General features: G+C 39.1%; 2 protein-coding genes and 3 non-coding genes across 7 annotated transcripts; 1 reads left to right on the top strand and 4 right to left on the bottom strand.

The window, feature by feature from the left end:
• Nucleotides 1–1944: 1944 nt before the first annotated feature.
• RPL4 (ribosomal protein L4) lies at nt 1945–8066 on the bottom strand. The gene is made up of 10 exons (XM_058156788.1): nt 7921–8066; nt 6258–6429; nt 5568–5674; nt 5083–5221; nt 4353–4477; nt 3874–4003; nt 3453–3609; nt 2519–2602; nt 2196–2316; nt 1945–2106 (listed from the first exon to the last, which is right to left on the bottom strand). Exons 1-10 carry the CDS (start codon nt 7921–7923, stop codon nt 2023–2025), a joined length of 1122 nt encoding a protein of 373 aa, XP_058012771.1. The 5' UTR covers nt 7924–8066; the 3' UTR covers nt 1945–2022.
• Nucleotides 3742–3813, bottom strand: LOC131184940 (small nucleolar RNA SNORD18). Its single transcript, XR_009152064.1, has one exon. It is a non-coding gene; the product is annotated as a small nucleolar RNA SNORD18 (small nucleolar RNA).
• LOC131184941 (small nucleolar RNA SNORD16) lies at nt 5283–5381 on the bottom strand. The gene has a single exon (XR_009152065.1). It is a non-coding gene; the product is annotated as a small nucleolar RNA SNORD16 (small nucleolar RNA).
• LOC131184936 (small nucleolar RNA SNORD16) lies at nt 6501–6601 on the bottom strand. Its single transcript, XR_009152060.1, has one exon. It is a non-coding gene; the product is annotated as a small nucleolar RNA SNORD16 (small nucleolar RNA).
• Nucleotides 8067–8233: 167 nt separating the features above from the next.
• On the top strand, nt 8234–24439 carry ZWILCH (zwilch kinetochore protein). Of its 3 annotated transcripts, XM_058156784.1 has the most exons (19): nt 8317–8435; nt 10443–10619; nt 11803–11854; nt 12676–12771; nt 12858–12973; nt 13362–13558; nt 14456–14535; nt 14842–15012; nt 15278–15349; nt 15729–15822; nt 16121–16164; nt 16626–16722; nt 16872–16951; nt 18546–18702; nt 18972–19000; nt 20123–20259; nt 21960–22055; nt 23590–23708; nt 24304–24439. In XM_058156784.1, exons 2-19 carry the CDS (start codon nt 10606–10608, stop codon nt 24387–24389), a joined length of 1737 nt encoding a protein of 578 aa, XP_058012767.1. In that variant the 5' UTR covers nt 8317–8435; nt 10443–10605; the 3' UTR covers nt 24390–24439. The 3 variants fall into 3 exon arrangements, with proteins under 3 accessions (XP_058012766.1, XP_058012767.1, XP_058012768.1); XM_058156783.1 differs by lacking the exon at nt 10443–10619 and having other exon boundaries at nt 8234–8435; XM_058156785.1 differs by lacking the exons at nt 8317–8435; nt 10443–10619; nt 11803–11854 and adding an exon at nt 12446–12580.
• Nucleotides 24440–24961: the final 522 nt, after the last annotated feature.

Raw genomic sequence — 24961 nt, 5'->3', positions numbered from 1 at the left:
AACAGAAACAAAAACTAGAGGAAATGACAGGATTTGAGGTAGTAAAAAAGGTTAAATATTTAGGGGTCTATATTAGCTCATCGAACAAGAAACTTTATAAGAATAATTATGACTTGCTATGGCAAAAAGTTCAGAATGATATGAGTGGCTGGAAGAAATTGCAGTTATCCCTATTGGGAAGGATTGCGGCTATTAAAATGAATGTGTTACCTAGATTTTTGTTTCTGTTCCAGATGATACCAATAATTAAAAAGGATAAAAATTTGGAAGATTGGCAGATTGGGATTAACAAATTTATATGGCAGGGTAAAAAGGCGAGGGTTAAAATGAAAATAATACAGGACTCACGGGAAAGAGGTGGTTTAAGAATGCCTAACTTTAAACTATATTATGAAGCAGTAGCCCTTTCAGTAATAAGTGACTGGTTTAACTTAACAGAGGAAAGAATTTTGAATATAGAAGGTTATGACTTGTTATATGGATGGCATGCATACTTATTTTATGAAAAAAGTGGATAGGGCTTTTAAGAATCATGTGTTGAGAAGTGCTCTTTTGGTCTGGAAAAATATTCCTATAAATTAGAATACAAGATTCCTATATGGGCGAGCCCTAGACATGCAATAGAGAATATAAATATAGAACAGAAACAGGAAATGATTACTTATAAAGAACTTTTGTATGCTGAAGGAGGTAGATTGCAATTAAAATCATTACAGGTATTAAATGAAGAAGGGAGGAATTATACTTGGTTTCAATATGGGCAAATAAGTGCTAGATGGAAAGAAGATCAAAAAATTGGTATAATGCAAAGGGAGGAAAATTTAATGAAGCAAATTAGAAATCAGACCCAGGAGCATATAAAGAGATTGTATAATGTGTTGCTTGAAATAGATTCGGAAAAGGATTTGGTAAAGGATTGTATGATAAAATGGGCACAGAATATTCAGGAACCAATAATGTTGGAAACATGGGAGAAAATTTGGGTTAGAAATGTTAAGTTTACACAAGCACAGAATTTAAGGGAAAATTTTTATAAGATGTTTTATAGATGGCACTTAGATCCCAAAAAATTATCATGTATGTATCCTAATATCCAAAATTAAGGTCTTTTGCATAAGAATTTGGTGGGGTCTTTTGGATAAGAATTTGGTGGATTATTCAAAATGTACTGAAGAAGAAGATAAAGTTCCTGCCACAATTTTTCCTTTTGGGAATTATAACGGATTGTACAGGGATTGAGACTAAATTGATTCTGAATTTAATAACAGCAGCAAGACTGTTGATTGGACAATACTGGAAGAAAGAAGAGATACCTACAATAGAAGAATGGATATTGAAAGTTATTAATTTGGCTGAGATGGCTAAAATCTCAGCGTTTTTAAAAGACAATACGCAGGAAAGGTATTTAATTGAATGGAAAAAATGGATTGATTATCTACAAAACAGATATCAGATTAAGAAATATCAGATTGCCTTTGAATAATTAGAAAGTTATTTTATGTAATGGGGAGGGGGTTGGGAGATGAAAAGCTTTGGATGTGGTTATTTGGATTGGAAGGGAAAATTTTATTCTGTTTGGTTTATGTATAACAATACCTTGTGATTGACCCGGGAAGCCGGGGGGGGGGGGGTGTTTGTTGTTGTTTTTTGGGAGGGAGGGGGGAAAAAGGGGGGAAAATGTTTTTGTTTTTTAACTCTTTCAATAAAAAAAAAAAAAAAGAATTCCTCTTCTGTGGCTGGGATGGAAACCTCGCTGAGGAAATCCGGTTTTCTCCTTCTGCCATTCCTGCAGCATCTGATTAAATTTTTATGCTGTTGGACCCTCGGGTGAATACGGTCATGCAAAGAGCATCCTTTAGCTCAGTCATGCTGCTCTATTTCTAATTATCTTGCGTTCTACTGAGTTTTGCTACTCTGCAAATAAAAGATGAAATGACCACACCATTTTGGATATTTTTTTTTATTATGGGTAAATTTGAGACCTTTTGAGCATTGAATCATAAAAGTGCAGAAATTCTCTTTTTATGCTGTACTTTCACTCTTTTCAGCACCTGCCACTTGGATCTTCGCTTTCCCTTTCGCTGCCTTCTCCTCTCTGAGTTTGTGCTATCAAAAAACAGAAAACGGTTCAGTCAGTTCTATTCCTTTAAAATAGGTGTTCTGGAATAACATTTCAGAAATGTCAAGCCACTCACATTTTTAGCATGGCGCAGAATAGTGTTACGCCTCATAGTTTTGGCATACGGGTTCAGTTTAACCATGATTCTCAAATTCTTCAGTGGATTCTTCTTAAGGACTCTACGATAGATCTTCTTCCTGCAGAACAGATGGGTAGAAAGAACTGTGAACACAACTTTGGTGGACCACTCGCTGTGCATAAAGGGTGTATCTACCAAGGACCAATACTGGGGAGAAGAGGTCGCATGCAGAAAAGTAGTACAACACAACTCCATCTCCATGGGAACACAAACACACTTTTATCCTCCAGGGAACAAAAGCTTATGGTTTGGATACGTACTTGGGTGGACGTAGGGCCTTCTGGATCTCCTGGCTTTTTAGGATCCTTCCAAGATCAGTATTGGTCATCTTGTGCATTGGCAGACTGCATTGAAAGACAGATTAGAACGAAGATAATTAATGCATTATTCTTTTCAAGGAGGAATATATGTTGGAAGGTATATATAACATGATTACCATTTTGTAATAGAAATAGGTGGAAGAAGCCCAGACTATTATAGTGCAAACCCCTCCAAATGTGATTATCCAGAGAATGGCTCTGGCACTTCAGATATTAAAGACTGCAGGTGTATCTATGCAACACCTGTCAACTACTTCATGGAGTTGCCAATTACACTAAAGAAAGCCCCTCTCCCCTTCAAAGCTCAAGTACTGCACAGCTCCTGCTATATTTCTATATATTATGAATTACTAGAAGAGCTGTGGTGGCCCAGCGGTTAGAAGACAGTATTTGCAGGCTGACTCTGCCCAGTGCCAGGAATTTGATGGAAGGTTCACTCAGCTTTCCATCCTTTGGGTGGAAGTAAAATGAAGACCCAGATTGTTGGGGGAGATATGTTCACTTTGTAAACCGCTTAAGAGAATGCTGTAAATGAAGTGGTATATAAATCTATTGCTATATCCCCATGACTTGTGTTGGAGAGGATCAATTTTTTCAATCAGTATTGGCAAGAATCTGTTCATGCACTGGTATGTAGACCTATGAACCAAAATGTCATTTCTCATCCCCAGGTGAAAAAAGCCCTCCCAATGAAGGGAAAGGATACTGCTCAGTTCCCTTCAACAGGCTGACCTCAGCACCGTGAAAGGAATAGCAGTGTTTAACAGTGACTGGGGTCATCCCCATTCAAAGACCCCTTGAGCTGGACATGCCTGGGTTCGGACTTTCAGTGTTCCAGTTTGCAAAGCTGAAAATCAGGCCAAGACACACTCACTTGTAGCTACTTTTCAGGGTGGCAGGCTTGCGCCAAGTGCCGTATAAGTCATCCAACTTGCGGAAAGCACTTTCGGTCCAGATGCAGAAACGTCCAACATGGCCACCAGGAGCGAGTCTCAAGAGGTTCAGCTTGTTCACATTGAGAAGAGTGATTCCTATTAGGGGAGAGAATGCCAGATGCCCTTTCATGTAAAACATACCCACAAGGAGGAAATTATTTGTTAAAACTCAAATCCATGAAGTTTAGAAAGTAAATGCGTCTCAAATGAAATCCACCACCTGATACTCAAGTCAGAACTTCCACCAAATCATGTGTTTTCAGAAACACGGACCAATGAAGTGGAATATCATCATTCAGGGCCCTTTTCCAGCCTACAACCCTGTATCCTTGAATCCTGGAGGGTAACTGAAGGGAATACCTGGGATATTCCTGAATGCTTTTATGACGCCATTGTCTTCGTTATAGATAATGCAAGGTCCCCTGCGCTGGATGCGACGGCGGTTCCTCATTTTACCTTTGCCTGCCCGCATGCGCTGAGAGGCATAGACCTGGACAGAAACAGGTGTGTAAAAACCCAAATTCACTACTTCACTATTATAGGACAAACAGATCTGGTACCCAGCAATTCAGAATTTCACCATCGTCAACGTTTATCTGAAACACGGACCAGTGAAAAATTCATCATATGCAAAGGCAACAGTGATTATTATGTATGCTCAGTCGTTTTTGGCATCTCTCTTCGCATTAATCATATATATTTGAACTAAATGCTAAGCTCTTTGAAGTTAGTGAATTCTAGTAATGAACTGGCCAGCAGAGATTTTTCAAGCCAAATAAAACAATCAGTCTCTCCATCAGTCAACAACGCTTCTGCTTTGTAACTGATGATCAACCCACCTTTTTGATATCATTCCAAGCTTTCAGCTTTTTAAGTAGGAGAACAGCTTCCTTTGTTTTTTTGTAGCCTTCAACTTTGTCTTCAACTACCAGAGGAAGTTCTGGAATCTCTTCAATGCGGTGACCTGACATAAAAGATAGCAAAAGCATCATTTAAAGTTTAGAATTGGCAAGTGAAGCCCAAAACCTATTACCCTGACTTTTCCGTTCACTTTCAATTAATTTCTGAGTATATGTAAAGACTTAATGGAGTGATTGAGTTGTCTCCAGAATGACACCTTCTGTGCAACTAGCCTGTCCAATACCTTCATCCTGGCTGAGCATGCTTTAGATCACTGCCACCCCTATCCTAACTGAAAGGGAAGCAAGCTAAGTTTTTATGTGCTCACGGCCTTGTCAAATAATTTCTCCCTACAGGTTCATTTGGCACCTACCCTCATACATCTCAATTAAGGTTCCTGAAGCGTTTTTGTAGTGTTATTATACTGGAATTTATATCTGTGTTCGTTGTAATTACTTTTTGATTTTATAATTGCGACATATCATTCCTGTCTTGCAGTATTATTTTAGGTTTTATGGTTTTATCTATTGTGAACTTGATGTGGTTACAAGGATATTTATACAAGTGCAGTAAGTGAAACATTTAATACCCTTTCCTAGATACTATTTTATAGGCTCAGTTCAATCACATTTACCCTGTACACCACTGCCATTGCAGAAAAATACTTGCCTTTAGACATGACTAGAGCTGGAAGAGCAGAAGCTGCCAGGGCAGAGCAGATGGCATAGCGCTTCTGAGTGATGTTCACTCTGCGGTGCCAGCGTCTCCAAGTTTTGGTTGGGGCGAACATGCGGCCTCCACGACACATCTATGCATCAGCCGTCAAGGATGGAACTGTCTTTTTATTGCAGAAAGCCCCTCTTCCACCTTGCTCAGAGTTAAAGGATCATCAATCATCTGCACCAGCTGATGACAGCAGGCAACTGTCACTGAATACAGAGTAAGGCGCAAATTACAACATCATTGCAAGTAAGGAACCTCTCTTCTTGTAACCAAAACATGGCAAGCAATTGGTGTTGGGTTTTCTATGCTACAAGGGCTTTAAGTGAACTGCCCATCAAACAAAACAAACATTTTAAATCATAACACTGAAGTTCAGAAGCCATCTACATTAGTTTCTATGCATATCAAATCATTTGTGTAATGAAGGATACATTGCCAAAAGCACCCTGGCCAGATCGATGAGTTCCACCCCCACGAACCCTCGGAATACGAGCAACTGCCCTTCCGGTACCCCAAGATTCAGCACTGGTCTGGTGCCCTAGGGAGAGGAAAAAAATATATATTCACCAAATTATAGATACTAGGTAATTTCCGCAAAGAGTTAAGCACACTAACATCAGATCATCTAGTAATATTAATAAAAGCAAACTTTTTCCAACAGGCCTTGGAAGCAAACATTTGCTTCATGTTTCCTAATGAATCTATAATGAACTATTCTAAATGTTGATTTTTTTTGAAAGTGGTTATAATTGATTTTGATTTTTTGCAAGTTTATATATTATCTAAAGACATGATTGCAGTGGTATGGAAATATGGGAAATTCAAGACCAAGAGTAAAATTTTACCATTCTGTGAATACTAATGCTTTCTGTTACAGAATCCCATTTTCAAACCCACTCTTTGGATGATCTTAAATCCCAAACTTAATGAACGCACTATGATGTTTGGTTTTTTTTTAAAGTTAACATCTGAAGAAAGTATATTTCATAGTGGATTACTGCATATTTCAAATCAAGTATCATCACTGCTTGGGATGTGATAACTGCCATCAATTTTAATATTGAAAAGCAGTGAATGTCCATTTTTCAAACGTTACAAAACACAACTCTTCTGCAACTTACCTGCAAGTTCACTGACGGCATAGGGCTGCCTGCTGTTCTTCCTCAAATTAGTATGAACAAAATTCACAATGTCTGGGCGAATCGGAGCCTTGAATACAGCAGGCATGGTGACATTTTTACCTGAAACCTCTCCCTTTTCGGAGTAAACCGATACTAATGGTCGAGTACAAGCCTGGAGAGGGAAAAGGCACATTAGGCTTGCAATTCAAAGCATTCTACTGATGCTCAATAACATAGAACTATTGCTCAGTTTATAGGAGTCGTCAGTTCAATGGCAACAGTTTATGGACAGCAGGCAACCGTCCCTGAATACCAGATAGGACGCAAATTACAACATCATAGCAATACATGTGTTCAATGCATTGGATTCTGCACGCCTATACCTAGCATGGTGCAGCATAGTGCATTTTGACTTTAATGTTAAATATGAATTATACTGCCTCTCAGCATGGAAATTTGATTTACCCTTAATACTTGGTGGGGGGGGGGATGTCATCTAACACTGAGCAGTTGAAACACAAAGATAATAATGGAAGAACTGCTGTCTCAAACTTCATTTCACAAAGGACTACCCCATCCGAATCCTTCTGCAAGGATCCACTGAACTCATAATTTGCTTCACAAAGCCAGTAAGTGAATTTCAGCCACTTGCAATCATTTCCAGGAATAACAATCTATGTACTCTATTAGAATAGAATAGAATAGAATAGAATTTTTAGTGGCCAAGTGTGATTGGACACAAAAGGAATTTGTCTTGGTGCGTATGCTCTCAGTACTCTTATTATTAGGACATAGTAATAGTTTAGATCAGGGGTCTCCAACCTTGGCAACTTTTAAGCCTGGAGGACTTCAACTCCAAGAATTTGGGTGTTTTTTTTCTGGGAATTCTGGGAGTTGAAGTCTGCCAGGCTTCAAGTTGCCATGGTTGGAGACCCCTGGTTTAGATCATACCAATACTTATGTAGTCACACAAGGTACCACAAGCCTACACTCATCTTGCAACTACAAAGAACTGAAATGAAGGCATGTGGCTAATTTTTGGCCGTAATGCTACAGCTGAGAGGTAACTCAATATAGAGATTCCATCTGGCTCGGCATTTCGATGGGGGGGGTGTTTCTGTGTCATCTAACACTACCTCAATGCTCCTTGATCAGCTGAAAGGCCTTTTAACACCCCGATCTGCTGACTTGCTTCAAGAGGCCCAAGCGTGAATTTCACCTCCTTACAACCAATCCCGAGACTTATTTATTACTGTCAAGATTACAATAACCACCTAGCATGGGGTTACAACAAGAGTCGTGCTTTAATATGGTCAGGAATCTACGCTTCCATTATTGTTGCTGGTAGAGCGATCGCGGATGGGCTCCGCGGTGCGTGGCGGCCTCCTTGGAAGGACCATCTTCCCCTCCCCCCCCCCACCTAAAAGCGGGCGAGGGCTCCCTGCGAGGCGAGGGCCGGGCCTCCGCCTCGGCTCGCTCGGCCTCCACGCGGCAGCGACTCCTCCATGACTCCCAAGATGGCGCCTGCCCGGCCTCCTCTCTCTCTCTCTCTCCCCGCGTTCCCTAGAAGGCGCCCCTTTCGCTCCCCGCTTGTCAGCCGAGGCGTTCCGGGCCGCGCCGCCCGCCACGGCTTCTCCCCCACCCGGCCCGCTTCCCTCCTCACCATGATGGGCGCCTTCCAGACCGCTGAGGAGCCCCTCGCGCGGCGCCCGTCTCCGCCTCAGGCCCGACCGGAAAAGGAAGGTCGCCTCGCACCTTCTAGGCTTTTGCCGCTTGCGCGCACGGCCCCGCCCCTTACGAGCGGAGTAAGCGCCCCTCAGCCGGCGGCTCGCCCGCGTCTTCGCCCCTTTCCGTTCTGATGTCCTCGTCTAGCGAAGATGAAGGGAAAAATCTTTTCCAGCCGCATTCTCCGTTTAAAGTTTCCTCAGGAGACGTCGGGATTATCTGTGGAGGGGGGGGGAAGAGAAATGATCTGGGAGGCGTCTCTCTTCGGCGGAGGGATTCCTCAAGAGTCCACGGGTGATGGAAAGTAGTTCTGGCGCGCAAGTTCGAGCTACATAAAGCGACTGCGCATGCGTGCGGCTCCCGGGTAGCTGACCGTCTCTGAGGCGGCGGGGCTCGGATGGCTTCGCGGCGGCGACAGGAGGAGATCCTCCGCTTCCACAGCTTCCTCCTGCAGTAAGTGGGCCCGTCCTCCTCCTCTAATCTTGGAGCTGTTCAAAAAAAATTAGGGTTTTTAGCTGTCCGCTTTATCCTCACAACAACCCAGCGAGGTAGGCTTGAAAGGTAGAGCTGAGGTTCACGAAGCTCCAGTTTAAGGGATAATTATAAAAATAGAGAGGGAAAAAACACACCAGGAGGGAGCCTTACTAGCCTTGCAATGCAGTAATAGGACGATTATTATGATTTAGTTTATTTTTATTCTCTTGCTGATAAAGTCTGCCATTCAGATAATTGCATTTAGGTTTCTGCTGGGGGCTCTTTTGCCTCATACAACTAACTAACTAAAAATCAAGTAAACTGATATGACCCATATTTAGTTATTTTGTAATTTTTACAACCCATTCCATTCCTGGACTGGTGTTGCCATTCATGGCTTAATTCTTGAGGGAAGATTTGAACCCAGGCCCTGTCCTGTTCAAGGCTGGGCATGAAAATACTGGAATGGGTTGAAATTCGTGGAGGCTGTGAAAAAAATGTAATATATACCTTGGCAAAACTAAGGAAAGATTTACGGTGTGACCAATTAAAGAAGACCATGATGGTTTCTCTCCAGCTCTTGGTAAATACTACTGGTAATACAGGTAGTTTTACAACAATTCATTTAGTGACCATTCGAAGTTACAACAGCACTGAAAAAAGTGGCTATTTTTCACACTGATGACCCTTGCAGCATCTCCATGGTCATGTCATCAAAATTCAGATATTTGACAACTGGTTCATACTTATGACCGTTGCAGTGCCCTGGGGAGTCATGTGATCCCCTTTTGCGACCTTCTGACAAGCAAAGTCAATGGAGAAGCCAGATTTTATTTATTTATTTGTCAATCATATATAAGATAATTTAGTAACTTAATAATTGTAGTGATTCACTTAACAACTGTGGCAATAAAAGTTGTAAAATGGTGCAAAACTTAACTGTCTCAATTACCAATAAAAAGTTTGGGCTCCATTGTGGTCATACGTCGAGGACTACCTGTATGTAAACATCATTTGACTGTTGACGAGGACTACCTGTATGTAAACATCATTTGACTGACAATATCTCCACTGATTTTTCAGGTGTATAATGCAATGGGAAGGACCCAATGCAACACAAAGCCTTATGTGGTGCAGAGGCTCTTCGAAAATTGCTGCCAAATCATATTTTTAATGTACCAGAAGAGAGTTATACAGGTAGTCCTTGATTTATGACCACAGATGTGCCCAAGATTTCCATTGCTAGAGAAAGAGAGTTGTTAAGTGAGCTTTGCCCCATTTTATAACAGTTGAGAATAGAATAGAATAGAATAGAATAGAATAGAATAGAATAGAATAGAATAGAATACTTTATTGGCCAAGTGTGATTGGACGCACAAGGAATTTGTCTTTTGGTGCATAAGTTCTCAGTGTTCATAAACGTTATATGTGATAAATGATGATCATAGTCATCATTAAGTTAGTAACATGGTTGCTAAGTGAATCTGACTTCCCCATTTCTTGTCAGAAGGTTGTAAATGGTGATCACATAACCTGAGGACACTGCAAAGATAAATATGAAGCATATTTATATAAATATAAATATGAAGTTGCCAAGCAATCAGATTTTGATCATGTGATCATGGGGATGCTACAAGTGTGAAAAAAAGGTCATAAGTCATCTTTTTCAGTTCCATTTTAACTTTGAATGGTCCCTAAACAAATTGTTGGAAGTCTAGGTCTACCTGTATTCAATTCCCATTTAGAAAGGCTGGAGGGGGGTTGTGTATGAGCTTCCAATAATTTATGAATACATTGGTTGGATTTTAATGGAAGCTGCTCATGTAGTTTTGGAGAATTTTTTACACCACATGTATTCACAATAAATAATAGCAAATAATACCATTAGAATAAGTACTAAACTCTATAATTAATTGTGTAATTAATTGCATTTAGTTATATCAATTCAAATCAGTTGTTTTTCCATTTTCTTACGTTTGCTTCTAGATTTATCCGCTTTGGGGGATGCCCCCTTCGTGCACATTTCATTAAGTTCAAATTACAACTTTGGCTGTGCTTTGAAAAACTATAATATATACCTTGGCAAAACTATCTAAGGAAAGATTTACACAGTGTAACCAATTAAAGAAAATACTCACACAGGCCAAATATGCATCCTAAAAGGTTTGAATGAATGAAAAAATAGTTGATCGTTCTTGTATAAAAATGTGGGGTTAGTCTTGGCTAGTACTTGGATGGGACACTCCCAAGAAATCCTAGGGCAATAGGCTAGACTGGGAAGTTTTATAAACATCTCAGAAAAATCCAGCTGGTGAACTTGCACCAGTTACTCTCTCTCAACCTGAGGAAGAAAGCAGAAGGAAGCCATTTTCAAAAATCTTGCTAAGAAAACTGCAGGGACTAGTCCAGACAGTCACCAGGAGTCAACCTTGACTCAACCCCCCACCCCCCAACAGAATGAGCTGCTTCCTTTGACTTTGATTCCTTGTGAGTCTTAAAATTAAACTTACCAGTCACCCTGTAGGGGAGAAGGGGAGCATACAAAGTTGGAGGGGGGGTGAAGGAAGGGAGGGAGGGAGAGAGGAATTGAAGGAAGGAAGGAGAAAGAAAGGGTTCAGATTTCAGTTTTCAGCCTTAGGAAGCCCAGTAAAGGATCTGGTTCACCTGGTCTCATCCAATATGCATTTCAGAAGCCGCAGACATGTGGAAAGTTGTTACGTTATCGGAAGAATTAGGCAAATCTAATATTTGTCTATCTATAGACAGACAGATATTAGAACTGTAGTAGTTTACAAGATGCATTGTGAATATTGGCTGGAACCTGTATACTTTATTGGTAGTCCTCATTTGGTGACTGACTTGTTTAGTGACCACAGTTACTGTACAACTGTGATAAAATTTTTCAACCAATCATATTTATCACTTTTTACAGGTCTGTAAAGCAAAGGAACCTAAAGTAAGAGCATAAGCACAGTTGTTTCATTTGTTGCTGGTCCCAACGTGGTTGCTAAATGAGAACTATTGAGAGCTCTGTTATGGGTACCTCTTTCTTTTCTTCTGTGCTCATGAAGTTGCCATTTTGCTTATACTATAGTCAAGAGAATGATATAGAATTGTCTTGTATTTTTCTCTGTGCTTATAATAAGCAGGAAGGTGATGGATGGAATTTTCTTATTTTCTAGGTTGCCTCATGATAGATTGACTTTAAAAGTATAGGCACATCTCGTTAAACAGCATTTTAGTGGTGGTTATATTCTGAAAATTCTACCAGGATTAATTTCATTTTGCTCTTGAGATCTGTTTCCAGCATTCAGAAAAAATAAGTAAATCATTATTTATATTTCAGAGTATATGAAGAAGGAAAGCAGAATAATATAACTGGCCCTTCTACTTTTGAGGTATGTTTATTAAGTGTTTTAAACATAGTATTAGTTTACAGGAAAAGGTAATGAAATTTAGAAATGCTAAGTTTTAAAATAGTTTAATGTTAGATCTAGATTCTACAAGAGGAAAATATATAGTGCTGAATGAAATTTAATTTATTTTTATTTTTTAAGTCGGTGAAATGTTCCTTCTTGTAAGGATTAGTTTGGAGAGGTAGTATATGTACTCCAGAGGGAAACATAGGATATAAGTATAATAAATAATAAAAATGACAAGTCATCTTAACAGAAAATTTGTATAATTCAAATTGCAAATTTGGACTGTTGATACAAATTAATTTGAATACATTCTATGAAAGGAAATATAGATTTATTTTCTCTCTTGTCTGTAGCTTGGTTTGTGTTATTTTTATATAGCTTTGTGATTGTTTTCTTTAAATTTTATTTTGCTAGGGAAGGACTTTTCATAAGTCCTGGAGTCTGCTATAAAGCATGATTGCCAAGTTATGCATGTATCAACATTAAAACTCTTATATAGTCTGGTAGAAAAGCATCTTAATTCTTCACACAGTCTTTTATCCTCTGTCCTCTAAGGAGATCCCAGACTATAGAAAGTTACTGAAAAATCTGATCTGAAATTCTGACATCTGCTACTTTGAAGTAAGATTAGGCTGCAAAGGAAAGGATGTGCATGAATGCAAATTGCTATAAATTTGCCTTCCATACTTTCAGTGCATAAGGGTATGGTGTTGTAAATCAGATTATTTTTAAATTTAGATTGAGAAAAGTACCATACTGTGGAAGCAACTTGGTGTTTTTTTGTTTTTTTTTACCAGACTGACCTACAAGTCCATTTGATCAGTGAAGGCCATACAAATCCCCTAGAAAAGCTTTGGGACCAAAATGGAGTGTTTTTTATTATACAGAAAATGGTAAGTTGGTATGTAAGTTGACTCTTTCTATATGTTCCACCTTTCTGGAACTTAGCAAATTTTCTAGCACAGCTGCTTTTTTGCAGAGATCAAACGAAGAAAGCAGCAGTCTGGAAGAAGGGCAAAATGGTGAACCTTCAGTTTCCGAAGTTTTCCCGAAAGAGAATTTATCACCATCTCCTCTAGCCCTTTCAAGAGCAAGGTATGTGTGTTTATGTGAATATTTTAATCTTTATCCTTTAGAATATGTATTCTTCCAAAAGCAAAAACTACCAGTAAGTTTACTGCGTAGCAGAACAGCTATAATTCAACATATATTAATTTCTACAAAATGTTATCAACTTTTAATATTCAAGTGAGTAGAATTTTGTACCTATAATTCCTCAAAGAGAGAAAATTATAAGATTCCTTTTGTTTGTGTGTGTATAGTAAGCATTCACATACCTAATGGAATTGGGATTACCTTTCTTTTTTAATTGATGTTAACTGTTTTGGAATATAGATACAAAAAAATAAAGGTTAAAAAAATACAGCAAATACTTTGTAATTAATGATCTGATATACTGGTAATGTCTTTGCACCATTGATAGGCACTTGATTTCTCTCTACACAATGTCTCAAAATCCAAACATGAAACATTTACAAATAAGCCATGCAGTGCAGCTTCCTCCACTCTGGGTACGATGTGAACCTTCTGACCCAAAACAGACTATTTGGCTTGGAGCAGAACCTTTGAGGAGTGGAAATAGCCTTTCGGGAATCAGGCTTCACACTATTAATTGTAATGGTAAGTGTCTATGGGAGAATTTTAGTTACCCAAGTCATGGTTGTCCAATAGGTGCTTTTCAAAAGGCAAATGAACCATGTTTTTCCTTGAAGACAGAAGGAAAGAAGACTGAAGAAGCTTCTTGGATAAGGAGTGAAACATCTTCAAGGAAAAACAAAGTCCAATTGCCTTTTGAAAAAGCCATTTGGTACGGTTTTGGCTTGTGGTGGGAGGTTCCATCAGCAATGAGTAGAAGAAATGGAAAAATCCACTAATGGTTTTTTAAAAAAGAATCCAGGATATATACTTCTTCTAAAATGAAACCTGTTTTAGCAAATTGATTCAGACAAAGTATTTTTTTTGAAGTTGTGGGCTAAAACTGTATGTAATAGTATGTAACCTTCCACCGTTAGCTGAAGACCTATTTATTCTTCCGCGCGGGCGTGGCGTAAAATGGGTTTTAGTTGGATTTTAATGGAGTTTTAGATTGTTATGTATTTTATATTAATTATCAGCCAATTTGAATAAATTTTTTAATTCTGATTTTATTGTATTATATTTATGTATGCTATTTTTACCTGGCTGTAAACCGCCCTGAGTCCTTCAGGAGAAGGGCGTTATACAAATTATACAAATTAAATTATATAATAATAATTAAATTATTATTATTATTATTATTATTAGAGTAGCCTCTAGAAATATCTCTTTGAATATATGTTTTTCTCTGCTACTTCAAGCATACAGATTAATTGAGGTATGTTATTAGTTGCTAATTACAATTACGGTATTCTTTACATTTTAGCTGCTGATAGGAATAATAGAATTAATATTAGAAGATTTTAAAAATGAAATCAAAGCTTTTTATCAAGTTTCGATAATTAATTATTAGCCCTCATTTAATTCAGTTTTTTTCCCTAGGTCCCGTTTCAAATAATAATTATTCTATTGGCTTGGAAGAACTGAAAGAAAATCATAGAATGAGACATCATGCTTCAGATGTATGTTTATTTTGATTTTTATTCACAACCAAAAAAATTTTAAAAATGAAACAAACCTCAACTGAAAATTTTCTTAAGTTTAGTATATAGTGCTTTATTACATAGCACGATAACTTTAAATTTAATATATGCTGAATCATTATATACTGAATGCAGAGAGAGGCCTTTGTTTTCAGTGCGGCTTTTAGGGAGTTTTTATTACTGTAGTCTTAATCTGATTTTAAGGTAATTTATAAAATGTGATGTTTTCATGGCTACAGTCGTTCAGCATGGCTGGCTATAGCTGTAAACTCTTTTGTGTCGTAGCTGACAATCACAGGCTTTGCCCGTTATGAATTTCTCGAATCCCCTTCACTGGATTCCTTGACTCAGGAGGATTCTCTTATTCCATTGGAGAGAAATATATACGCAGATTTTGCTTGGGAGGGTGTAAAAACGATGCTGCAGACCCCTCCCCTCTCATCTGCTGCTCTGCTGGTAAGGAAATCAACAGTTTCAATACTGTGATAATAATAGATGCTGAAATGTTGCTGCTAATTTAATAAACATTTAATTGTGAACAGGGTAAAGGAGGAAGTGTGTAAATGATCTTGTACAACATTTGAATCTCAAAACAGGCAATTCAAGAAATAATGAATATAAGTAAATGATTCATTCTTTCTAGACCTAGACCCCATATATAGGGGATCACATACTGATAGATAGATAGAGATATGAATCATTTTATTTTTGAAAATTTCAGGCACTTCAGATGACCTCTGGGAGCCCCTTGAGTTCTGTATATGAGCCAAACAGGGAATTGCAGTTTCTCTTGGTGAGTATTGCGACATTATTTCCCAGTTGGAAAATAATGCTTAGCTGAGTAACAGCAGGGATGATTGCAAGGTTTACTCAACAGTCCTCTTTGAAATGGAATCAAGGTAGAATTGTTAAACATGCTTTAAATGAATGTTTTTAATGCATTAACACTTAAACGTCCTGATAATTTCAGCAGCATTTTTATTTTGTATGTGTGTATCTGGGCACATAAGTATGTGTAATATATTCTTCTGAAGACATAAGACCCCGTAATTGGATCAGTCTTCTTCTGAGGAAGCAGCCTGTATTAAATAGCCATGTATGACATTATATGTTGCACTGTATTGTATCACGCCATGACTTTAGACTTGTTTGTTTTTGGATGATGGTGTTAGAGTTTGGCTGAGACCTTGAAGAATGGAGTAATAAAATGGCCGAAGGCCCTGGAAAGAAAGTCTGCGGTTGAACTAGTAGAGAAACTTTTGAAAGGTAATGCTGAGCATTTTGGAAATAATTCCCTTGGAAGTCTTAACTGAAATATGTGTAATGGCTGAGTTTGCATTGCACACTTGGTCTGCTGAATAAATTTAGAGTGGCTGGATTTACACAGCGCACTAATCCCAAGTGGAAAACACCACATGTGAGCCAATACGTGGGATGGATGCAAGTGTGCCATGTCATTATGAATTGATGCGTTCAGGAAATGTTCCTTCCAGCCAAAGTTGCATGAGAACAAAATGTGTGTTCCATTACATTAAAGCTGATGGCCATTCTTTTTTTCTTTTAGATTTAAAAGATGTAGTAGATGGACAAAATGAAGATGATACTGAGGTATTTGGTAAGATAATGAAAAATATTCCCTCAGAACACTAGATTGACATAATATTTTACCTTGGATGCAAACTGAAGACTGTTTCAATATTGAAGCTTTCAGTGAGTTTTGCTATTTCCGAACTTGATACAAATAGTTGTTGTTTAGCAACTGCTTCGTTCAGTGGCCATTCAGTTATTCAACGCCTCTAAACTTAACTAGAAATGGGAGAAGTTATATTAGAAGTGTCAATCACCCTTTCTTGGAGAGTTGATGACAAAAGAGGGTTATATTTCCTGCCACCTTCATAGCTTTTTAATGCACTTTGTTATTTTGAACCTTTAAAATTCTATCTTATTAATGTAAATACATGGTTGTAAAGTTTCTTTGAACTGTGACATTTAAATAACTAAAATAGTTATTCCAGTTTTATTTTGAAATTTGAAATTTGAAATTCATTTTCCCTTTATTGATTCTCCAGGATAACACTGCTGCAGTCATTGGTTCCATGAAAACGCTTTTTAGTCAGCGCGGAGACCTTGATTTCCTTGAACTGCTGTGGTGTAATATATGGAGAAGTATGTACATTTCTAGGTTCTGTCTCTCAAAACATTGTGAGATGCTCGGTCTTTATGGGGACCAGGGAAGGATTTCTATTAATTCATCTGGTCTACATTGAGTTAGGTTACTGCTTTATTTAATTAATACTTGACTTTTCTCCCACAAGATGTTGCTTCGCATGAGGAACTGGTGAAGTGTTTTTCGTTGGTAATAAGAGCCCTTCAGCATGGAGAACTGCAGACATGGGTGAGTCGGAGTAACAAACCTGGAATGCAGGAAAGAGCCATCCTGTATTTCAGCGTGCCCTGCCTTTTCAAACCAGGAGTTGATGTGAGGTGCAAAGGGATGCACTCCCTAAAACCAGGGGCCAAGATTGGGACAAAGAACTGGGCAGAACCAAATCAAAACCTAAGCTGAATGCAGTTATAGGTGTTCCTTGACTTATGACCATTTTTGAAATTAGGATGGCACTGAAAAATGGGCTTAACGACCTGTGCCCCAAATTGCAGCACCTCCATGTCACGTGATCAGAATTCAAGCACTTGGCAGCCCAGTTGCCCTTATGACCACAGAGCCCCCCCCCCCATCTCTGCTCTTTTGGCTATCCTGCCTTCTGGTGTGGCAACCGTCCCCAGAACTGCACAGTTCTTCAGCTGCTGCCATGCCCAGAAAGCCTCAGCAAGCATTCATTTACCCATCCACCTTCTCGCCCACCAACCTTTCACCTCTTGTGCCCAGCACCTCGCTGCATTTGCTTTCTCATTTTCAGATCCAGCCACTCTGGCAAAGGTTTCCTACACATAGCTAAAGCTGTGCTACCTTCAGAAAGTTTTGTGAAGAGAGGGCAGCTTTAGCCTTCCCTTCAGGAAAGGTGGGGGGCTGGAGAGCCACATGGGGCTGGGGGGAGAAGGCGTGTCCTGCACATGCTTGTTTGTTTTTTAAAAAAAATTAGAAATACGGTATAAATTGGGAACTCCTTGATTTGGGATTGCTTGATAGAGGTTAATGGGTCCTCCATCCTCAAATCTTCTTAATAATATTTCACTGAGCAGTTAACAGAATTCAGATCCTTTGGTTGCCAGAGAAGCAGCCTGTTATGACACAAGAGTATATAGTTTCTTTAATTCTGGCTTAGGTCTATACCTGTTAAGAAACTGCAAATTTATTTCCCAAACCATAGTTAAATAAAATGTGGCTTGGCAGGAGATATCAATCCAGTCAAATAGTCTTACCTGGCCAAATATATGTACTTAATTGCTAGAAATAATGTTAGGGTGTGGTACTAAAAAGTACTTGTTTTCCTTTTTCTTCCTGCTGATCTTTACAGCAGATATATCTACTAGGTGGTCAAGATGGCAGCCACAACTATGTGATTAACACCCCAGCTTGTAGAAGTGTTTTTAATCCGATGTCTTGCATTTCCCCAGACAATAATCTTTCCTTCCCTCTTTCAGGGGATTTTCTTCTGAGGCTTGGGCAGGATAACTCATTCCTTCCCTCTTTCCATCTTCTAATCCCCCAGTGTTCCATGATTCAGTCTCTGTGTTTCGGATTATTTTTTATCCTGATTTAATCTGTGCCCTGTGCATTAGGGAGTCTCAAATATTCTGGTCTCATTTTGTGATTCTTTTCCAAACTGAGTTTAACATGAGACGGGATGATGGTTGGCAACTATATTTTGGTTGAATGATGGGAGCAGGAGGCTTATTTTGCACACTTAAAATGTGTAATTTATGTGGTATTTGGAATTAGATTTATTTAAATGGTTATTTTGAGATATTTCAGGATATATACTATAAAGAGTAGGAGGACTTACATAAAACATTTGTTCTCTTTGTAGATTCATCAAGAAAGTAGCAGTTTACTGAGCAAATTGATCAAGCAATCTTATCATGGAAAGGTGGAAACAGTTTCTCTTGAAGGAGATTCTCCCGTTCAAATGCTTGTAGAAATAGGTGTGGATAAAATGAAGAGAGACTATATCAGCTATTTTGTGGGTATGTTGGGTATCCATCCATTTTGGGTAGTTGTGTGCAAATGATTTATGTTTTCCTCTGAACTATGGAAGGTAAAATTCTTTGGCTGCCTCCTAACTCCAGTTTTTCTTTCAGTTTCTCAGATGGTCCCAATAATGCAAACATGGAAGCAAATCTCATTCTCTCCAGCTTTTGGTTTTCTAATTTTGTAATAAATCAAGGCTTTCATTGCAGCTTTTAGCATTTATTTTGTATGAAATTGTGATACAAATTATTATTTTGTGTTTCAGGCAAAGAATTTGCCATACGGACTCATTTGGTAAGTCATAGTCTTCACTTTCCAAATAGTAAAAGGGTGTCAAACTCGCGGTCCACAGGCCAGATGTGTCACGTATCGCACACGCCCATTTTAGCGAAGGGGGGAAGAGTCACAATACGTCATGTGGTGACAACATGACGATGTGAGTTTAACACCCCTGAAATAATACTATATAAGTAGTCAACAAACACAACTGGGACCAGAATTTCCATTGCTAAGCAGAGGGGTTGTTAAATGAGTCACATCTGATTTTATGACCTTTTTTGCCACAGTTATTAAGTGAATCACATGTTGTTAAGTAAATACAGGTTTCCCCACTGACTGCTCGTTGGAAGCCAGTGAGGAAGGCCGCAAATAACAGTCACATGATTCTGGGACCCTGCAAGTGTCATAAACAGGCTGGTTGCCAAGTGCCTGGATTTTGCCAAGTGATGAGCCGCGGTGGGGCAGTGGTTAAAGTGCAGTACTGCAGACTACTACTGCTGATCACCGGCTGCCTGCAATTTGGCGGTTTGAATCTCACCAGGCTCAAGGTTGACTCAGCCTTCCATCCTTCCGAGGTTGGTAAACTGAGGACCCAGATTGTTGAGGGCAACATGCTGACTCTGTAAACCGCTTAGAGGGGGCACTTGTAAAGTACTATGAAGCGGCGTATAAGTCTTAAGTGCTAATGCTATTGCCATCTTGATCACATGACCGCAGAGATGCTGTGGTTAAAAGTGGAAAATCGGTTGTTCATAAGTCACTTTTTCAGCACCGTTTATGACCTTTTTTGCCACCGTTATTAAGTGAATCACATGTTGTTAAGTAAATCCAGGTTTCCCCACTGACTGCTTGTTGGAAGCCAGTGAGGAAGGCCGCAAATAACAATCACATGATTCTGGGACCCTGCAAGTGTCAACGGTTGCTAAACAAATGGCTATAAGCCGAGGACTACCTCTACTTGAGAGTTGAATAGCGACAGATGTCTGGCATGGAGAGCATTGGGGAGATTCTTACTGGATTTTTGCAACTGAGGCTGTCTACATAATTGTTATTTACCCAATTCTTAGGAAAGCAAGGTTATGACGAGGGATGCTGTCAATAGCTCCTGATGCTTGTTCTCTGTTATCTCTTTTAAAGGATTACTTCATGTCCACTTCAGTAGATCTTCAGGAACAGGTTCATCGTATCCAGAAACTACACCATATGTTGGAAATTGTGGACAACTGCTTGGATCTTATCAAACTAGAACATGAGAACCTCATCTTTCTGACACAGTAATTGCTTGCCAGCAACTTCCTCTTAACAAGAGGGTTCCCTTGAATAAATGTGATGTTAGGGGTGGTTTTGTTTCATATAATTGTGCAAAAAGTGTGCAGCTTCTACCTTCTTTCTGCATTGGGAGAAGGAAGGCTAAAGGGATATTTCAGCAGTATGGGGAACACCCATAAATTAATAGTTACTGAATTGTTTTGATCCTTTAGGAGTGGCATTTCGTTCTTACCTTCATCTTCCATTCCTATCTTTGTATTAAATCAAGAGGCAAGGGAAGAAACCTTATTCTTCCCATTATGTCCCTAAAGTCACAACACAATTTATTTTTGAAGAGAGAGCTCTCCCTGATGTATACTATTTAAAAACTATCTCCAAGGAGTGTTGAGTGGGGAATAGACATTGAAATTGAAAGTCTGGATGTGAGATCCATTTTTTGCAAGGGTTTAAAGTTCAGAACAATCCCTGAAAATGTGTCTTTCAAACTTAAAAGACTTCTCAATTGTCACAGAACAAATAAATTACCCAGACAACACGATGTTCATTAAGCACTAAGAAATGTATTTAATAGAAAACCAATTTTTAAAAAATTGTCACAGAACAAATACTTTGAGACTTGTGTATCCCTATTTCTTACAAAAATGAAAACTTTAATATAGAATAGAAATGTATTTGATATGACTGGAAAATGATTGTATGTATTGCATATGAAAAATGAAATCAACTTTAGGTTTTGGCCTAGCTTTGCCCACTTGTTTTGATCTGCTTATTTGGCTTATATAGGATACCTTGTGGGTCAAGTTCTCAGCTTGGGTATAATTAGTGTCTTTTGCTTTTCAGTTCAGTCCCAAGTTTATTCATCATGGTATCTATCTATCTATCTATCTATCTATCTATCTATCTATCTATCTATCTATCTATCTATCTATCTATCTATCTATCTATCGTGTGTGTAATAATAATAATAATAATAATAATAATAATACAAAGTTGGAAGGGACCTTGGAGGCCTTCTAGTCCAACCCCCTGCCCAGGCAGGAAACCCTACACCATTTCAGACGGATGGTTATCCAACATTTTCTTAAAAATTTCCAGTGTTGGAGCATTCACAACTTCTGCAGGCAATTTGTTCCACTTATTACTTGTTCTAACTGTCAGGAAATTTCTCCTTAGTTCTAAGTTGCTTCTTTCCTCGATCAGTTTCCACCCATTGCTTCTTGTTCTACCCTCAGGTGCTTTGGAGAACAGCCCGACTCCCTCTTTGTGGCAACCCCTGAGATATTGGAACACTGCTATAGTGTCTCCCCTAGTCCTTCTTTTTATTAAACTAGACATACCCAGTTCCTGCAACCGTTCTTCATACGTTTTAGCCTCCAGTCCCCTAATCATCTTTGTTGCTCTTCTCTGCACTCTTTCTAGAGTCCCAGCATCTTTTTTACATCGCGGCGACCAAAACTGAATGCAGTATTCCAAGTGTGGTCTTACCAAGGCATTATAAAGTGGTATTAATACTTCACGTGATCTTGATTCTATCCCTTTGTTTACGCAGTGTGTGTTTATGTGTGTGTGTATATATATAATATGATTGTATGTATTGAACAGAAATCTGAAGTTGCCACTGGTTTTCATTTACATTGTAATCTGTATAGGTTTTCTAATATTTTTTCTAGGAATTGGTTGAGTGAAAATATTTTTGTTTTTGTAGGTCTTGTATCAATTACTATAAAGAAAATCCTTTGAATGAAAAGCATGCATTTCAGCTACCAGTCAGGACATGTTTGGTGAAGGAATTTTATCAAAAGTAAGTTAAGTCCTCAGGGAGTTAAGGGCCATCCATCAATTGGCAGAGAAGCAATAATAAATGGCATAGAAGCTTCCTTGTCAGGGAAACCTGGGCAGTAGTTGAAACTTTGGCTTTGAGGAAAGATGACATTTGTAATGTCATGTAGGACTTCAGAGGTGACAACCAGCATCCCGAGTTGCAGTCAGAAGTTACCCTGTTTCCCCCAAAATACGACATCCTCTGATAATAAGCCCCTTCGGGCTTTTGAGTGCATGGCAATAAGCCAGAGCGCTTATTTCAGGGTTCAAAAAAATACAGGGTCTTATTTCGGGGAAACACTGTAATAGGCTGCCAGTGCAGCTCCCATTATAATGGGGTGGGTAACAAACCATAATGTGCCCATGATTATCTGGGCCACTGCATGTTGTACTAGCTGAGGTTTCCAGTTGATCTTCCAGAACAGTCCCACTTAGAACATACTACAGTAATCCATCTGTGGGGGAATTATTGTGGGGGAACTACTTGCCAAGGGAGAAGGAGGGAGTAAAAAGACATTCCACCATGGAATCGCTCCAGGAGAGGAAACAACAGAGGCCAGATTATGAAAGACTATCTCCGGTTTCTCAGGGGTATTCAACCAGTTTGGTGAGATTCTGATAAACAGGTGATCAGCAATAACCAATCAATGCTGGCCTTTTCACAGAGTTGTTCTGATTCTTTGCGCCTGACAACTAGTAATGGGGAGAAAACTGAGTATAAGCGAGTTTTCAGCACGTTTTTGTGCTGAAAACGCCCTCGGCTTATACTGGTCTATACGGCTTATACTCGAGTTTTGTTTTTTAAAGCCTCGGCTTATACTGAGTATATACGGCTTATACTCGAGTTTTTTCTTTTTTTCACATTTTACCGGACGGCGGGAAGCCCTGCGGTGCAGTGAGAGGGCGGGCGGGGAGCCGCCAGCCTTCTCAGCTGAGGGAGGAAGGTTTCAACCGGTAGGTGCCTCATTTCCACCTCGCTTATACTCGAGTCCCCAGTTTACCCCAGTTTTTGGGGTAAAATTGGGGACCTCGGCTTATACTCGGATCGGCTTATATTCGAGTATATACGGTAGTAATGGGGAGAAAACTGAGCCCCACTTAATGGGGTGGCTGACAGCTTGACCTTTCCTCACTGTCTCATTTGACTGGAAGCAGCCATTGGGGAAGGAGAACCATTGAAGAACAGAGCTCCTCATTCCAGCCTTCACTGTCAGCACAGAACAATATTAAAACAAATTCTCATGCAATTCCTATTTAATCCATTCAGGCAAGTGAATTCAGATGCTAAGTGAGAGAGTCTAGTTCCAAACAATAGTTTCAAAGAATTGCTGTAAGGCTTCGGTCTCTCTGTTAGGCCTCAAGAGTCTCTGCTTTCCTTTGTAGCTGCAACATTCAGAGATAGTCTTAAGATCTGGCTACCTGCAGGAAACCCTTAAGTTTTACCACAGAACTTTCCAAATATATGCACCTCTTTAATATTATCAATTCTTTTTTTCTTTTTCTTTTTTTTACAGTGCTCATCCTCAAATATGGAGAGTGGAAATCAGCAGCGGTCAAGGATCAAAAAGGGTGAAAACAATATGGCAGCTTAGCAGTACCCCTCCAGCTGAACACATGCAGCCAGCCAACGGAGGTGAGGAACCTTTTCACTCTGGAATCTTGAATGGCATTAGCTTTTCCCTTTTATTCATTATAGCTGCTGTTGTAAACAAAGCCCTGTTTTGAAATTTCCTTCTGGGATTTATTAGCAGATCATTTGATGGCATGTGGCATGTAATCTTTTGTGTCCCTTTGTTTATTCTTTGGCTTCTTATCTATTGAACTTATTTGTGTTGGGTGTTCTGTTCTAACAGGTGGTATCCACAGATCTAGATAAAATTGTGTTTTCTGTCTATGAGAAGACTGCCCTTGTTTTGTTTTCCTTTTGGTTAAAATAACTGGAACCCAAAGTTGACCTTCTGTCCTATTTTCTTCTTATGTTTGGGGAAGTTAGTTTCCAGAGTGAACAGATTCTGACTTTCTGGTTTTACATAATTTTAATTGGCTTCATAGCTGGGAGACTGTCCAAATCTGAGTCGTGGATGTATTTCCCAGTAGAAGTTACTGTCAATAAAATTTCCCTGTAACCGTGAAAGAGCCCTTATCAATAAGCCTCCCATCCAAAGCAGTTAAAATGTTTTCTTTTGAGTTTCCCCCCATGTTTGTTACCATTGTCTTTTGTTCTGCAGATTCACTAGATGACACTGAACTCTGTGGCAACAGAGAGAAGCATTTTATCACACTTTCTGAGTGCTCTCAAGTGGACTTCATCTAAATATGTGCAATGCATGATTCTTTGCTTCACCCATAAAGAGTTTCACTGTAGTGCTCGCTGCATTTGTTGACATTCTTTAGCTGAGGGCAGGTTTAAAGGAAAAATGCATTTTAGTGGAGAGTAGAATCTTGAGCTTGGAGGATGTAGGAGCTGCAGCAAACTTCCCAATCCTGTGCCATCCACGAGCATTTGACTATGCTACATATTATTTCTGACTAACAAATGCTTTTTCCACGCTGGCGTGGGCTGCAAGAGGTTGTGCTTCTTTGGAGGACACAAGGGGTAAGGGAAGCTATCAGAACTGTTTTTATCCATAGTATATCAAAATGGTGGAAGCCAGGGAGCATCTGTAAGAAAATAGGAATAGATTATCATCAACTGGTGGTAAAAATGAAATAATCAGGCGTACCTGATTTCCAAAAATCTCAGTACTTTGTTTTTGTAATTCTGTTTTAAAAAGTTGTGTTGGTTTTTGAAATAACCTGAGATCAACTAGCTCAGAGGTCTCCAAACCTGGCAACTTTAAGACTTTCCCATGCTGGCTGAGGAATTCTGGGAGTTGAAGTCTTTAA

Source organism: Ahaetulla prasina, chromosome 13 (genome assembly GCF_028640845.1).
Source record: "Ahaetulla prasina isolate Xishuangbanna chromosome 13, ASM2864084v1, whole genome shotgun sequence".
Lineage (NCBI taxonomy): Eukaryota > Metazoa > Chordata > Lepidosauria > Squamata > Colubridae > Ahaetulla > Ahaetulla prasina.
This window is presented reverse-complemented; position numbering and strand designations above follow the sequence as displayed.

Bases quoted from the DNA above. Each gene is read 5' to 3' on its own strand.
- ZWILCH (XM_058156783.1), top strand. From the start codon at position 8,380: ATGGCTTCGCGGCGGCGACAGGAGGAGATCCTCCGCTTCCACAGCTTC. The intron at 13,559-14,455 runs GTAAGTGTCTAT...TTTTTTCCCTAG, and splicing joins TCACACTATTAATTGTAATG to GTCCCGTTTCAAATAATAAT. The intron at 15,350-15,728 runs GTGAGTATTGCG...TGATGGTGTTAG, and splicing joins GGGAATTGCAGTTTCTCTTG to AGTTTGGCTGAGACCTTGAA.
- RPL4 (XM_058156788.1), bottom strand. The intron at 5,222-5,567 runs GTATCCTTCATT...GCTGATGCATAG, and splicing joins GCCAGGGTGCTTTTGGCAAT to ATGTGTCGTGGAGGCCGCAT. The intron at 2,107-2,195 runs GTGAGTGGCTTG...GTTTTTTGATAG, and splicing joins TTCTGCGCCATGCTAAAAAT to CACAAACTCAGAGAGGAGAA.